The sequence below is a fragment of the Brachyhypopomus gauderio genome, unplaced genomic scaffold (genome assembly GCF_052324685.1).
Source record: "Brachyhypopomus gauderio isolate BG-103 unplaced genomic scaffold, BGAUD_0.2 sc63, whole genome shotgun sequence".
In the NCBI taxonomy this organism is placed as follows: Eukaryota; Metazoa; Chordata; class Actinopteri; order Gymnotiformes; family Hypopomidae; genus Brachyhypopomus; species Brachyhypopomus gauderio.
Window position 1 is genome coordinate 1,854,765 of NW_027506884.1, and position 12,552 is coordinate 1,867,316.

The 12,552-nt window shown below is 41.6% G+C and overlaps 1 protein-coding gene across 1 annotated transcript; it reads right to left on the bottom strand.

Annotated features, from left to right (window-relative positions):
* Positions 1-2,556: 2,556 nt before the first annotated feature.
* proza (protein Z, vitamin K-dependent plasma glycoprotein a) lies at positions 2,557-8,305 on the bottom strand. The gene is made up of 10 exons (XM_076988714.1): positions 8,123-8,305; positions 7,334-7,429; positions 6,622-6,791; positions 6,431-6,455; positions 6,143-6,256; positions 5,866-5,991; positions 5,290-5,405; positions 5,069-5,186; positions 4,533-4,849; positions 2,557-4,417 (listed from the first exon to the last, which is right to left on the bottom strand). Exons 2-10 carry the CDS (start codon positions 7,407-7,409, stop codon positions 4,202-4,204), a joined length of 1,278 nt encoding a protein of 425 aa, XP_076844829.1. The 5' UTR covers positions 7,410-7,429; positions 8,123-8,305; the 3' UTR covers positions 2,557-4,201.
* Between the last annotated feature and the right edge of the window lie 4,247 nt (positions 8,306-12,552).

A 12,552-nucleotide genomic window follows, 5' to 3' on the forward strand; every position in this document is an offset into this window, starting at 1 on the left:
ACCTGTTCACTACCTTCTGAACATGGCCTCTAGCATGTATGCATCTCTAGCATCTTCTTCCACGCACACACACACACACACACACACACACACACACACACACACACACACACACACACACACACACACACACACACACACACACACACACCAACAACCAAACTATTCTAGACAAATAACTTGAAATAGCCAAGCCAAATAAGTTAACCCTAACTCCTCCTACATTTTCTCAGATAAAAATGTTTGCAGCTCACTCTGAGGTTAGAATGGAATTTGTTAAAAGAGAATGTCATTAATTTCACCTATCATATACTTTTATGTTATGTTTATGTAAACAATAGAATTTTGTCATTTCTAAAATGAGGCTCTCACTTCATAACCTAACAGGAAGGAATAACTATTCCAGGATACAGGTGGAGACTGAATTGGAGAATAAAAGATCTAAATTTAAACAGTAACACCCAAATCTATAAACATGACTGGAATTGAAAATTGAGCATTATTTAAACTTACATTTATTTTGGATTATGAAAACAATGGAGCATTATTTACATTTATATGTATAATAATAAAGCATGAAATGTTTTAAATGTTTTTGAGGTATCTGATCTCCCTTAAGTACTGACTATAGTTACATAATTACATCACCATCACCTGTTCTGTATTTAGTCTTTCTCTCTTCTGATCTGCTGAGCTGAAATGTAGTAATTATAGAAGCCGGTGTAGAGGAGACCTTCACATTCCTCTTTGTTGAAAACATCTGCTGCTAGTGACCGTGAACTTTTCTGTTTTTGACTTCAAATGCAGCACTTTTGAATTAATGAAATGATTTGTAATCAGTTGTGTTTTGTTTAATGTTAATGTTACAACTTAATGTCTCAGCTTAGTAAAGTTTTTATTTATTTTTTACTTTTTCCATAAATGCAGCATTTGAAGGTTTCATTTCCAGCAATGCTGTCATATTTCTGTTTTGTGTATTTGTGTTGCTCCATCATGTGAGGTTGGTTTCATCTTTTGTTTACTTCCCAGTTGCTCTTCTGTAGTGAGACTGTGGGCATCCATATTTCTGAATGTTGGACTGCGTGTCAAATCCAGAAGGAACAGTGACACTGCTTCTTCCTGTCCCGGTCTGACCAATGACGACAGAGTGTTATTCAGAGGGGATGTGAGGTGATCACTCAGTATTGTATTGTGTTTGTTTCCGGATGGGGAGACGGTGGTGGTGTTGGGAGGTGCAGTTCAACCTTTCTGTAGGTTTCCAAGGCCTTTGGCTAATACATATCACAACTACATCTGGAGAACATAAACACAACACACTTAGCTGTGTTGATCTGTGTATGGTCTTCATACACATATGAAAACATATGCAGAGAGAGAGAGAGAGAGAGAGAGAGAAAAGAAAGAGATAAAGGCAGAGACAAAGTGGCTCTAGGTTGCAGAAAAACTAGAGCACCAGAACAATGATTCAAATGTCCACAGCCTGCACAATTACCCAACAGAGTGGAAACTCACATCGTGCACTAATCTACGGAGGGCTTCACTCCACCCTCACACTGGGTCGGCCCTGTTATAGAGTGCAGTGAAGATTGCACTGGGTACGCTGGTGAAGTAGAGGTAAAAGATGCTTTAGGGAATGTATGATTGCAGCACAGAAAACACATACATATAATACACATGTAGTATTGTAACTTGTAAAATGCTTTCTCGTGTCTATCTATAAAATGGCTAAAGGAGATTTTTCTGAGGAGATTAGATGTAAGATGATCCACTTGCGAATACACAAGACAATGGGAAAGTCAAAGCAAATAAGTGACAAAAGACAAACCAGGACAAAGGTTACTTCCAGAGGTTTGTAGACTAGTTAGGACACAAACATGATTGGAGCTTTGTGAATTTGTTTTGCCAACTTCAATGTATTTAAAGTAGATTAAACTGAAATAGAGGTCATGTATTGTGTCAAACACATACAGTACCAAAACACATAACTTGTTTTATTTGTAGTCTTCCATTTCGAGGGACAAATGACATAAATTAACACAATCCTCAGTGATTGATGCCATTTTGTTTTGAACCACATTAATCCACTACACTGTTGCAGAGGGGGTTGGAGACATTAATGTGGGTCTGAGCAATGATAATGCTTCTGTACACTTTTGTATTTATCAGACAACTGAGCCAGTTTCACCGACACCCATACACCCCCTGGTGCTTCCTTTTCTCTGTTAGTGGTTAATGTTTTTCTCATTTGTTATAAGATTCCAGACATTTAGCTTACGTTTTAGCATACCGTAACCTGGCCTTTCAGTTCTTGATGCATTTTCTGAATAACTGACAGTTTTGCTTGGTCAGGCGATCTTCCATTTTTACTAAGATCACTGGTGATATCGGCTTGTTTTTGGGGTGTTGACATTTCATGTTGAGAGACACCATCAAGCGGATTCAGATACAACTGCTTCTACAGTCTGATTTACATCATGTGTTTTGCCTTCCTTTTTATTCAGGAACTGTCTAGACAATATAACCGGTAATGTAAGAAACCAGCCAACAAACCAGAGATGTATGGTCTCCTGAAGAGGGAGGACTGTGTGTAAAAATTTTGGATTCACATAAAGTTCACCAGTACAGATACAAACTGAAAGTTAAAACTGATGTTTTACACTCTAAACTCATGGTCATTGATTTATTTCATATCCAGTACACTGGTGAAAATGACCCTCGGTGTTCAATAGCCAGTGGTGGCTTAACACTCTCAAAGCAGCTATTGAGAAACCCACTAGAACTTATTCATGGTAGCTGCACTTCCCGTAGTGCTACGGCACATTAAGTCTCCTCATGTCTCCTCCACATATATCAAGCCCTGGGAGGCTCGTCTCCAGGCAGGCGGGTAAACAGAGGTGGCAGGGCCAAGCTCCCCGGCCAGGCGAAGGAAGGAAGAGGAACTATGGAGATTCATCTCTATTGGGCACCACAAAAAAAGGATCGGAGAGATTATTGGAGACCAGGAGAGGTCTCCTAGGAGGATACCATGGGAACAGAAATGCAAGGGCCAAACAGCTAGAGCGCTGACCATCGGACAATGTGTGAACAGGTCTGGACGCTGACTTTGCTTTTGTTTTTGTTTTTTTATCTTTCATGTCAGTTACTGTGGCCCAACCTCAACTGTGTGGCAGTTACCAAAGAAACCAGAAAATAGGGAACTACAGTCAGGAGCCTTAAAGTTTAGAAATACACCTTTAGGCTCTGAGGATCATGCTGTAAATATCTGTTATGTAATTAAGGAGTCATAAACCCATTTTGGGGCCATCACAGCATGCTATGATAATTTGCACTTAAAATCCACTTTGCAAATGGTGACCACAGGTTAATACCTTGTAAAGTTAATAACTTTACAAATGTTGCAAGATGAATGTCAGTTTTGAGCATTACCCTTACTAATGTAAGCATATATGGTTTTTCATTCCTTTGCCAAACAAAGAAATCTAAGTAATATTTATACGTGTGAATGCATGGGGAGCACACACAGTTATTACACATTTCCAGGTGATTGTTTTTATTGGTTAGTTTCAGTCAAGTGTGCAATCATAATATAATATATTAATGTGCCAAAAGGACACTGTCAGACTGCAGTTCAATAATATATTATAATTTGAGCTGTACAGTACAGCACTCATGCATGTCTATCTGAAGTGGGTCACTGGTCCTAGGATAACAGTGATCAACACATGTATTGTATTAGGAGCCCCATACAATCCTGTTACAAGTCTTTTAGAATGCATAAATGTGTCTCAGAATGGGACTGTCCTGCACAGAGTTGATACTATCCTGCACAGATGTGTTGGAATTATTGTGGAAAAAGGAAAACACATAGTGGTAATATCTGGTATAATGGATCATTTAAAAGGTTATGATGGTAAAAGCCATGCTGTTATTCTAGTAAATCTATTACATTTGAATGCCTACCAATATTAGAGATTATTATGAAGGAAAGGGCGCCACCTTATGGAGAAATCTCTAAAGCACACATATCAAAACAAAACATTATACTGAAGGTGGATTTAAGACAATCTGATGTGCTTGAATACACTTGGATTAAAACACTGATTAAAATGGGGAAAAAACAGTACATAGTAGGTCACTGGAAAACAGAAAACAGAATATGCCAGTTTGGTTATGACAAATGAGCAAACAATGAGGTTACCATTTAACCTCTTGTAGAGTCCATGAGAGGCTTCAGCCAGGGAAGGAACCGAGAGACCTTCTGGAGGACGTAGCCGTTCTTGCAGTCCATACCTTCATAGTGGCTCACCACGCCCGTGAGGAAGAACACCTCTCGGTATAAGGTGAGAACAGGACTGCCAGAGCTAAAGACGCAGTCTGCCTTGACTCGTGGCTGGGTGCACGCCATCTTGTTTGTAACCTTGACATCAGAACATTGTTTCATGTAGATACACACTAATTGCCAACCATGGAAAAAACGGTGTATAGCTACTTCATGGTCCTGACGTATTGCTACATGATCTAGATCTACTGACCTGGCCAGAGTGGTGTTCCACACACGTGGACAGGCTGCTGTAGGAGAGGTGATTCAGCAGAAGGTTCCCCTGGAACTCAGCTGTGTCTTTCCAGCCGGTAACGACGGCCGTGTACTTTCCCGACATCAGCACGCTGTCTGCGAAGTCTCGTTCAGGCAGACAGACTGGCAACACAGTCTTCTTGAAGATGATCTTGTCTCTCAGCTCCACCACAGCGAGGTCATTGTCTGGTTTACCTTCCACATAAAGCGGATGCACGTGGACCTGCTTCACGTAGAGGGTCTGTTCTCCAGACTCGTACGATGGGAACCTCTTGCCTGCAGGTGCAATAGAATGTCAACAACATTCCATTTGGAAGAGAGGCTAACAACACGAAAAATTTAAAATCACGTATCTAAATTTAGGTGCTGAGGGAAAACAAACAGGCATTCTGAAACTGTTAAGTGTTACGAAATAAGAAAACGGACAGCTAGGAGCAGCTCTGACCTGCACTGATTTTCCTTTTCAAAACATGTGCAGTAAACGTAAACACTCACCCACTGCCACCTGAAAGTCACTGTGCTTGTTGGCACACTGCGCGGTGGTCAGAACCAGGTTGTGTCTAAGGATGACGCCACTGCAAAAGCCCTTGGAGCTGGTACCACGGAGCAAGGCCTTAAAAAGCGACAGTTAAGTAATGACACAGAGGTGGCAGCGTGGTACCGTATTGGTACCGTATTTTCGTACGGGACATGGACGGGTGTGCGGAGAACTCTACCTGCCACGGACACTCTTCAGCGTTGCAGTTCAGTCCTTGGTAGTCCGACTGTGTGTTGCTGGACTGTCTCTTGTCCCACTGGCTCAGACTGCTCACTTTCCCACAAGGGTGTTGCACTGGGAACATTTTAAACACAACGCACCTTTTATGCTCAAAACGTAGTGAAGTTGTCCACGTGAAGTTGTCGCCCTTGGCTTGCTCACTGGGGGCTAGGACTCGGCACTTGTAAAGCTGCTTTGTGACAACAACTGTTGTAAAAAGCGCTATATAAATAAAATTTGATTTATTGATTGACATAGAAAAAAAAATACACTGACTTTCCACTGAAGAATTATTGCTACGTGCTTTGCTCCTTTTTTTTAAACAATATCTCAACAATATCATTTTAACAATGAACAACTAAAGCCACACCAAATGGACATTTAGCATGACTCAGCTATTAAGCTAAAACCTTTTTTTTTTTCTTCATGTGGCAGTATCTTGTGGAATATCATCTTAAATAATAAAACATTAAAAACACGTGCAATACGTAGAATAAACACATGACATATACCAGTAAGCAAAAGCGGCTCTCACCAGCAGGAACACACTTCACGTTCTCCTGCAACTTCCAGCCGTCTGCACATGAGCACTGATAGGAGTGGTAGCCTGGCTTACAGAACTGGGTGCAGTTGGACTTGTCTATGACACACACTGTCCGATCTGAGTGAGAGACACGCCACAGAGAAGCAGGTCAAACAAACGATATTCACAAAAGCTGCTCACAAGAGGAATAGAGGCTCTCAAGGGCACAAAAAGAAATGTTGTAGTTTTTATGGGTCTGAGATGAGTCCACGGTTCCTCTGCCCCATACCTGTCTCACAGTGGACTCCTGAAAACCCCGACTTGCAAATGCAGTCATAACCACCAACGCTGTCCGAGCACATGCCTCCATTTTGACAGGGCTGGTCAACGCATTGATCTCCATCTACAAAATGGTTGGAGACACAAGAGAAAATAAACCTTCCGTTCTGGACTAGTGAGGATGAAGAAACTGAGCAAACATGTGGTTGGTTGTACAAGTCAGAAGAATCCTTCTGTGTTTTTTTCAACTTACATCTAACACAGTCAAATGACACTATGTACAACACTGTCTACTTACCAATGTACACGGACCAGAAGATATCCTTAAGGAAAAGGAAAACAGAGTGTATATATAATTGCATATCATTATATATATATATAGCATACCAACTCTTCAGTTCATCCCCAGAAGTATTTTAAAACAGCCTGCATCAAACATTCTGCTGATTTCTAATGGAATCAGGAAGGTGCGATCGATCAGAGACTCACAGTGCGGTAAGTGTCCTGAAACACCTCGCGCGCTTCCTCGTAACTGCACACCTCCTGAATACACTCTCTCTCCAGGCTGGGAGGGAGGCCGGCCTCTTCGTTTCCTTCGTTAGCTCTCTTTGGACGGCTAATGACCTGACTCGCCTCCTTCGGGTGGAGGAACACCGGGCCTGCAGGGTGGGGAGCAGGGTGGGGTTAATTCTTCACCACATCTACATCTGAAGCATCTCATTGGCTGATGCACAGTCACCTGTCTTTGATCAGTGCAGTTCTTCCTTAGCTTTCACACACACACACACACACACACACACACACACACACACACACACACACACACACACACACACACACACACACACACACACACACACAGCAGCCTGTGCTGAAATGTTACTGCAACACACTGTGGTAGTGGTGGGACAGACGCTTTAGGAACGACCCCAAAATAAACTCCAGTTTCATAGAGCATTAACCAGCATACCTGAGTAACCAAAACAACTGTACTGTAGAACATAACTTTAATACCCTCTTATAATTACTGTTGTACTGGACTGTGGGATCTACAGTCATAAAACCTTAAAAAAAGCTCTAACAGAAAGTATATGAACAAGAGAACAGCGCAGAAGCTCACAGTCAGTGTTTAAAGCTGTTACATCTCAGGGCCCCAGATCAATGGAAACTCCCCCCTTAATCCCAGATGAACATGCTCTACCTCTCCTGGTGTCCAGGTCAGCAGTCACACAGCCCAGCAGGAGGGCGGGCAGAAACGCTGCACGCAGACACACCATTGCAGTGAAGGCCTCTGGTTCTGAGGGCACCATGGGTATGGATCAGTGACTCTGGTATGGATACTCTTGTTACTCAGGTTCAAAGTTCATCCCCAGAAGCTGTTTATCATGAAGTAAGCACCCTTTGACACTGCCAATATTGATCCTTCCCTTAAACTGCGCTCGAGCCCATTTTGGAACATGTGATATCGAAAAAGGAAAATGTTGATGCATAATTCACATTCTGTTCATTTTACAGTCACCCAGCACAAAAGAACTGCGCATTTATGCAACCGTATATGGATGTTTATGTGGGTATCACAAGCGCCTTTGTTACACTGCCCCCTTGTGGACGGCTGCCCGTGCAATAACGGCGTAAATAAACAATAATCGGGTTAAAAAGAAGCGTGGCATAAAAAACAAAAACAAAACTAATCAAAACACGTATGAATACCACAATAATATTTTATACAAATATATATTATATGTATATATGTATACCTTGGTTGGTTGTTGGTTTTAGCCTAAAGCCATACATCAGCCTACAGTAGCTACAATGTTGGCTACTACGTATGTTACTCTTATTTTCATGCACTTTAAAAATTCTCCAACTTATCTGTTCGCTATTCAACTACCAACAAGCCCATGATGCTGTTTACACCAGTGACAACCTTATGGTTCCGCTACAACGCCTTAATCTAGTCTGTAAAATATTAAATGACATGTTGGCTTACCGTGGTAGGGAGCAGGTGCCTTATGACAGGTTCCTTTAAACAATTATGAATTTTAAATAATCAGTTTAGACGGTTCTGGTTCCCAGTACAATGAATCACCCGTAGAAAGGTCATCTATTTATCAAACACCCATTCCAAGCCGTGAATATCGTTTACCTCTCTAGACATCGCGTTGTCCTCCTAGTGAATGTAATACTTCTTATAACCGCACGAGGGCGCACGAGCTTGTGCAGACGGTCACTCTATCGCCAGGTGATGTTTGGATAAAATCCATTAGTTTCGTCGAGAAGCCTCTCCGTTCGTGTTTTAAAAGTCCTATCATGATTTTCTGTGTGATATTTATGACCTACCTATAGGATTTTAAAAAACCAACACCATATACTGGAAACAGCTGAAGGTTGTTCTTGAAAAGGAAGGAAAAAAAATGCATCTTCTTAATCTGATCAATAATGCTTAAATAATGTCGAAATAATGAAAAATACCATAACAATTCTATTGATGATATGATGCTTGTTTAATATACTTAAATATTATGATTATTTATCCTTCAAGACATCTCAACCCTAAATTGTAGTTATTTTGTTAGAATATATGTTATGGAGTTTAAATGAGCTATATTATATGCATCTGTCTTATGCATTGGTCTTGAATCTTTTTTCAAATTATTTATGTAAGCAAAATCAGAAAAAAATATTATTTAATATGACATCAATATCACATCAATCTCACCTGGTGAACAGTTTCATCAAAGCCCACTCATATCTATACAAAATCCTGTGCAGTGTGTGTTTAGTGTAACGACACCTCTAATCAATGGAGAACTAAATGGAAGGAAAGCCAGACAATAAAGAAGCAGTGTTCAAACTGGATGCAGATCTTGTCCCCAAAGTCATGGCCAAAAGTTTTGAGAATTATACAAATATTAATTTTTACAAAGTCTACTGCTTCAGTTTTTATAATGGCAATTTGCATATACTTCAGAATGTTATAAAGAGTGATCAGCTTAACAGCAATTAATTGCAAAGTCAATATTTGCCTAGAAAATGAACTTTATCCCCCAAAACAAATTTCAACTTCATTGCAGCCCTGCCTTAAAAGGACCAGCTAACATCAGTGCAGCAGTGCAGAGCTTGCACAGGAATGGCAGCAGGCAGGTGTGAGTGCATCTGCACGCACTGTGAGGCGGAGACTCTTGGAGCAAGGCCTGGTCTAAAGGAGGTCAGCAAAGAAGCCACTTCTCTCCAGAAAAAACATCAGGGACAGACTGATATTCTGCAAAAGGTACAGGGAGTGGACTGCTGAGGACTGGGGTAAAGTCATTTTCTCTGATGAATCCCCTTTCCGATAGTTTGGGACATCTGGAAAACAGCTTGTTCGGAGAAGACGAGGTGAGCGCTACCACCAGTCTTGTCTCATGCCAACTGTAAAGCATCCTGAAACCATTCAAGTGTGGGGTTGCTTCTCAGCCAAGGGAATCGGCTCTCTCACAGTCTTGCCTAAAAACACAGCCATGAATAAAGAATGGTACCAGAATGTCCTCCGACAGCAACTTCTCCCAACCATCCAAGAGCAGTTTGGTGATCAACAATGCCTTTTCCAGCATGATGGAGCATCTTGCCATAAAGCAAAGGTGAAAACTAAGGGCGTACTCACACTAGGCTCTGTGATCCGGGCCCGGGCACGGTTCCCTGCCGAAGCACGGTTCGTTTGGCTAGTGTGATCGCTCCAACCGTGCCCGAGCCCGGATCAGTTAACCGTGCCCGGGCCCGCTTGAAGAGGTGGGCCAGGGCACGATTCATGTGGACTCGGGCTCGGTTGGCTTCTAGTGTGAGCGCTATCCGTGCCCGGGCCCGCTTGGTGCCTCGTGTGATTGGTTCATTTCGCTGGAACTCAAACATGACATCAGTGATGCGACGCTCACGTTAAACAGTCATAGCGGCAAAGCGATTAGCAGACAATCGTTGTGTTAAATTATCGATAAATCTGTGATTGCACCGTGTTTCTGCACTCCCAAAACGACTCCAAAAATACAATAAAAAGAGAATCGTGAACTCCATAGTGTTGTGTGAGCGCGCTTTTTTTCCAAATAAAGCGGCGTTGTGGTGACGTAAGCGTGCTCGGGCCGGGTTGATGAAGCCAGTGTGAGTGCAGGCCAGAGGGGGAGTGGGGAGGGGGGATAACCGGGCCCCAGCACGGAACCAGCAAACCGTGCCTAGTGTGAGTACAGGGAACAAAACAGAGATTTTGGGTCCATGGCCTGGAAACTCCCCAGATCTAAATCCCATTGAGAACTTGTGGTCAATCATCAAGAGACGGGTGGACAAACAAAAACCTACACATTCTGACAAAATGCAAGCATTGATTGTGCAAGAATGGACCGCTATCAGTCAGGATTTGGTCCAGAAGTTGATTGAGAGCATGCCACGGAGAATTGCAGAGGTCCTGAAGAAGGGTCAACACTGCAAATATTGACTTGCTGCATTAACTCATTCTAACTGTCAATAAAAGCTTTTATTACTCATAATATGATTACAATTATATTTCTGTATGTGATAAAAACATCTGACAAACACACATAAAAAACAGAGGGCAGCAGATCATGTGAAAATATAATATTTGTGTCATTCTCAAAACTTTTGGCCATGACTGTAAATACATGAACACAGTAGTTCCTTCCAGAGAGTTTTTCCAGTCTCTTTAACTTTTTGAGCTGTCTTATTTACCTTTTAGCTCATTTCTATACTTTTTGAGCTGTTCCACCTTTTTTTATTTGGTTTTTCTTACCATATCAGTCATCCCTCTACAAAAGATTAATACTGTGCTATAGTTTATGATGTAAAATAGACAGCCCAGCATGTGCACTCAGTTAGTGCTGATTAGCCCAAAGGATCTTGGGAAGTGGAGTTCTCAGGGCTAAGAACATTTGCTATACTAGTATGCAGAGGTGTCAATTCCAGGTTCAGAAAGATTTTGCTCAGGCTTCCTGGATTGTGTTGATTCCACTAATTTTTACCTGGATTGCACTAATTAGCAAATCTAGCAAGCTTGAGCAAAATCCTGGTGAGGACTTCTACTTTCTGAACCTGGAATTGACATCTCTGCTAGTATGCCACCTAGACCCCCTGCTGGTTGCTGGCAGCACAGGTTGGGTCTATACAGCCATTTCACCAACAGTTATAGTATAGTTTAATAGTATAATAGTTTAATAATTTTGTTCTTCCTTAAATATTTACATTTATTAATGATCACATTATGCACAGTATGCTCACAAAGCCACACTACAGTGTTCCAGATCCAGAAACATACCAAAATGGCCACTGCTAGGTAAAGCTCCTGCACTGTAAGGTAGTATCTAAGAGAGGGTCAGAGTCAAATTCTTCAGTTTGTCTTTTATACCATGAACAGGGTTAAACTACAGTGAGCCATGAAAGAATTGATCTGAGATATAAACAAGCTAGCACTTCTAACATCTATGGCCTGTCAGGATCCATTATAACTGCTCAGGACTAAATACATCAGGGTAACTGGAAAGGTGGGTGAGGTCATTGTAGGGGTCAGAGTTTTGGGTCAGTTCTATTATTTCAGGATCAATTCAAGAGGTCAATTCAATTCACCAGGCAAAATACATTACTTATTTAAAAAATCTGCCTTAAATCAGCAAATGTCAAGCGCCAGCTAAGTAAAACCTATGTACCATTTACAATTGTGATATCTCTTTATCTGGATAAAATGGTTACACAGCAGAGAATGTGAAATGAAATGGAGCTGTGCTCACCCTCAGAAAAGAAAGAGGACAAGTACATTATTTCTTCACACCACCCCATTTATTAGACATTTATTCATTCGAAGCACCCAGTCAGTACAGTGTGGAAGTATTCTGTCAAATCCTATTGTGGCAAGGCATTCTGGGATGTAACAGACTTTCACTGGGTTTCATTGGAGCTTCGTGTACTACATTGCCCGTGTTACTAATGTTACAACATGGTGAACGTTTGCAAATGGAGGCAATAGTTTGGGCCTCTCTGTCAGACTTTACTCAAAGTTGCAACAGTACAATGCAGTTTGTACATCAATAGCAGGGTAGTCACAATTATTGGCCAACAACAATTTTGATATGTTTCTTAAATTGATTAAACACCACCACCGATGCATATATTTAACTTGTATTGTTACCTGTAGGCCCTAGGGGACTTCCTGTTTGTCTGACAGGGCACAAGTATGATGTATGAGAGAGAAAGAGGTGCATGCTGGGTAGAGGTTGGTTCAGAGTAAGTTGCTGCCACGTGTGGGGAGTTGACCCTGCTGTAGGGGTCCTGTTCATTCTTTCATCACCCGATCTGTCAGATTGCCAGCCGGCCACAGACATTCTCAGCTGGATAGACGGCTTTGAATCTGTGGCCATTTGGAGTTTTATTCGTATGTGTGAAAGG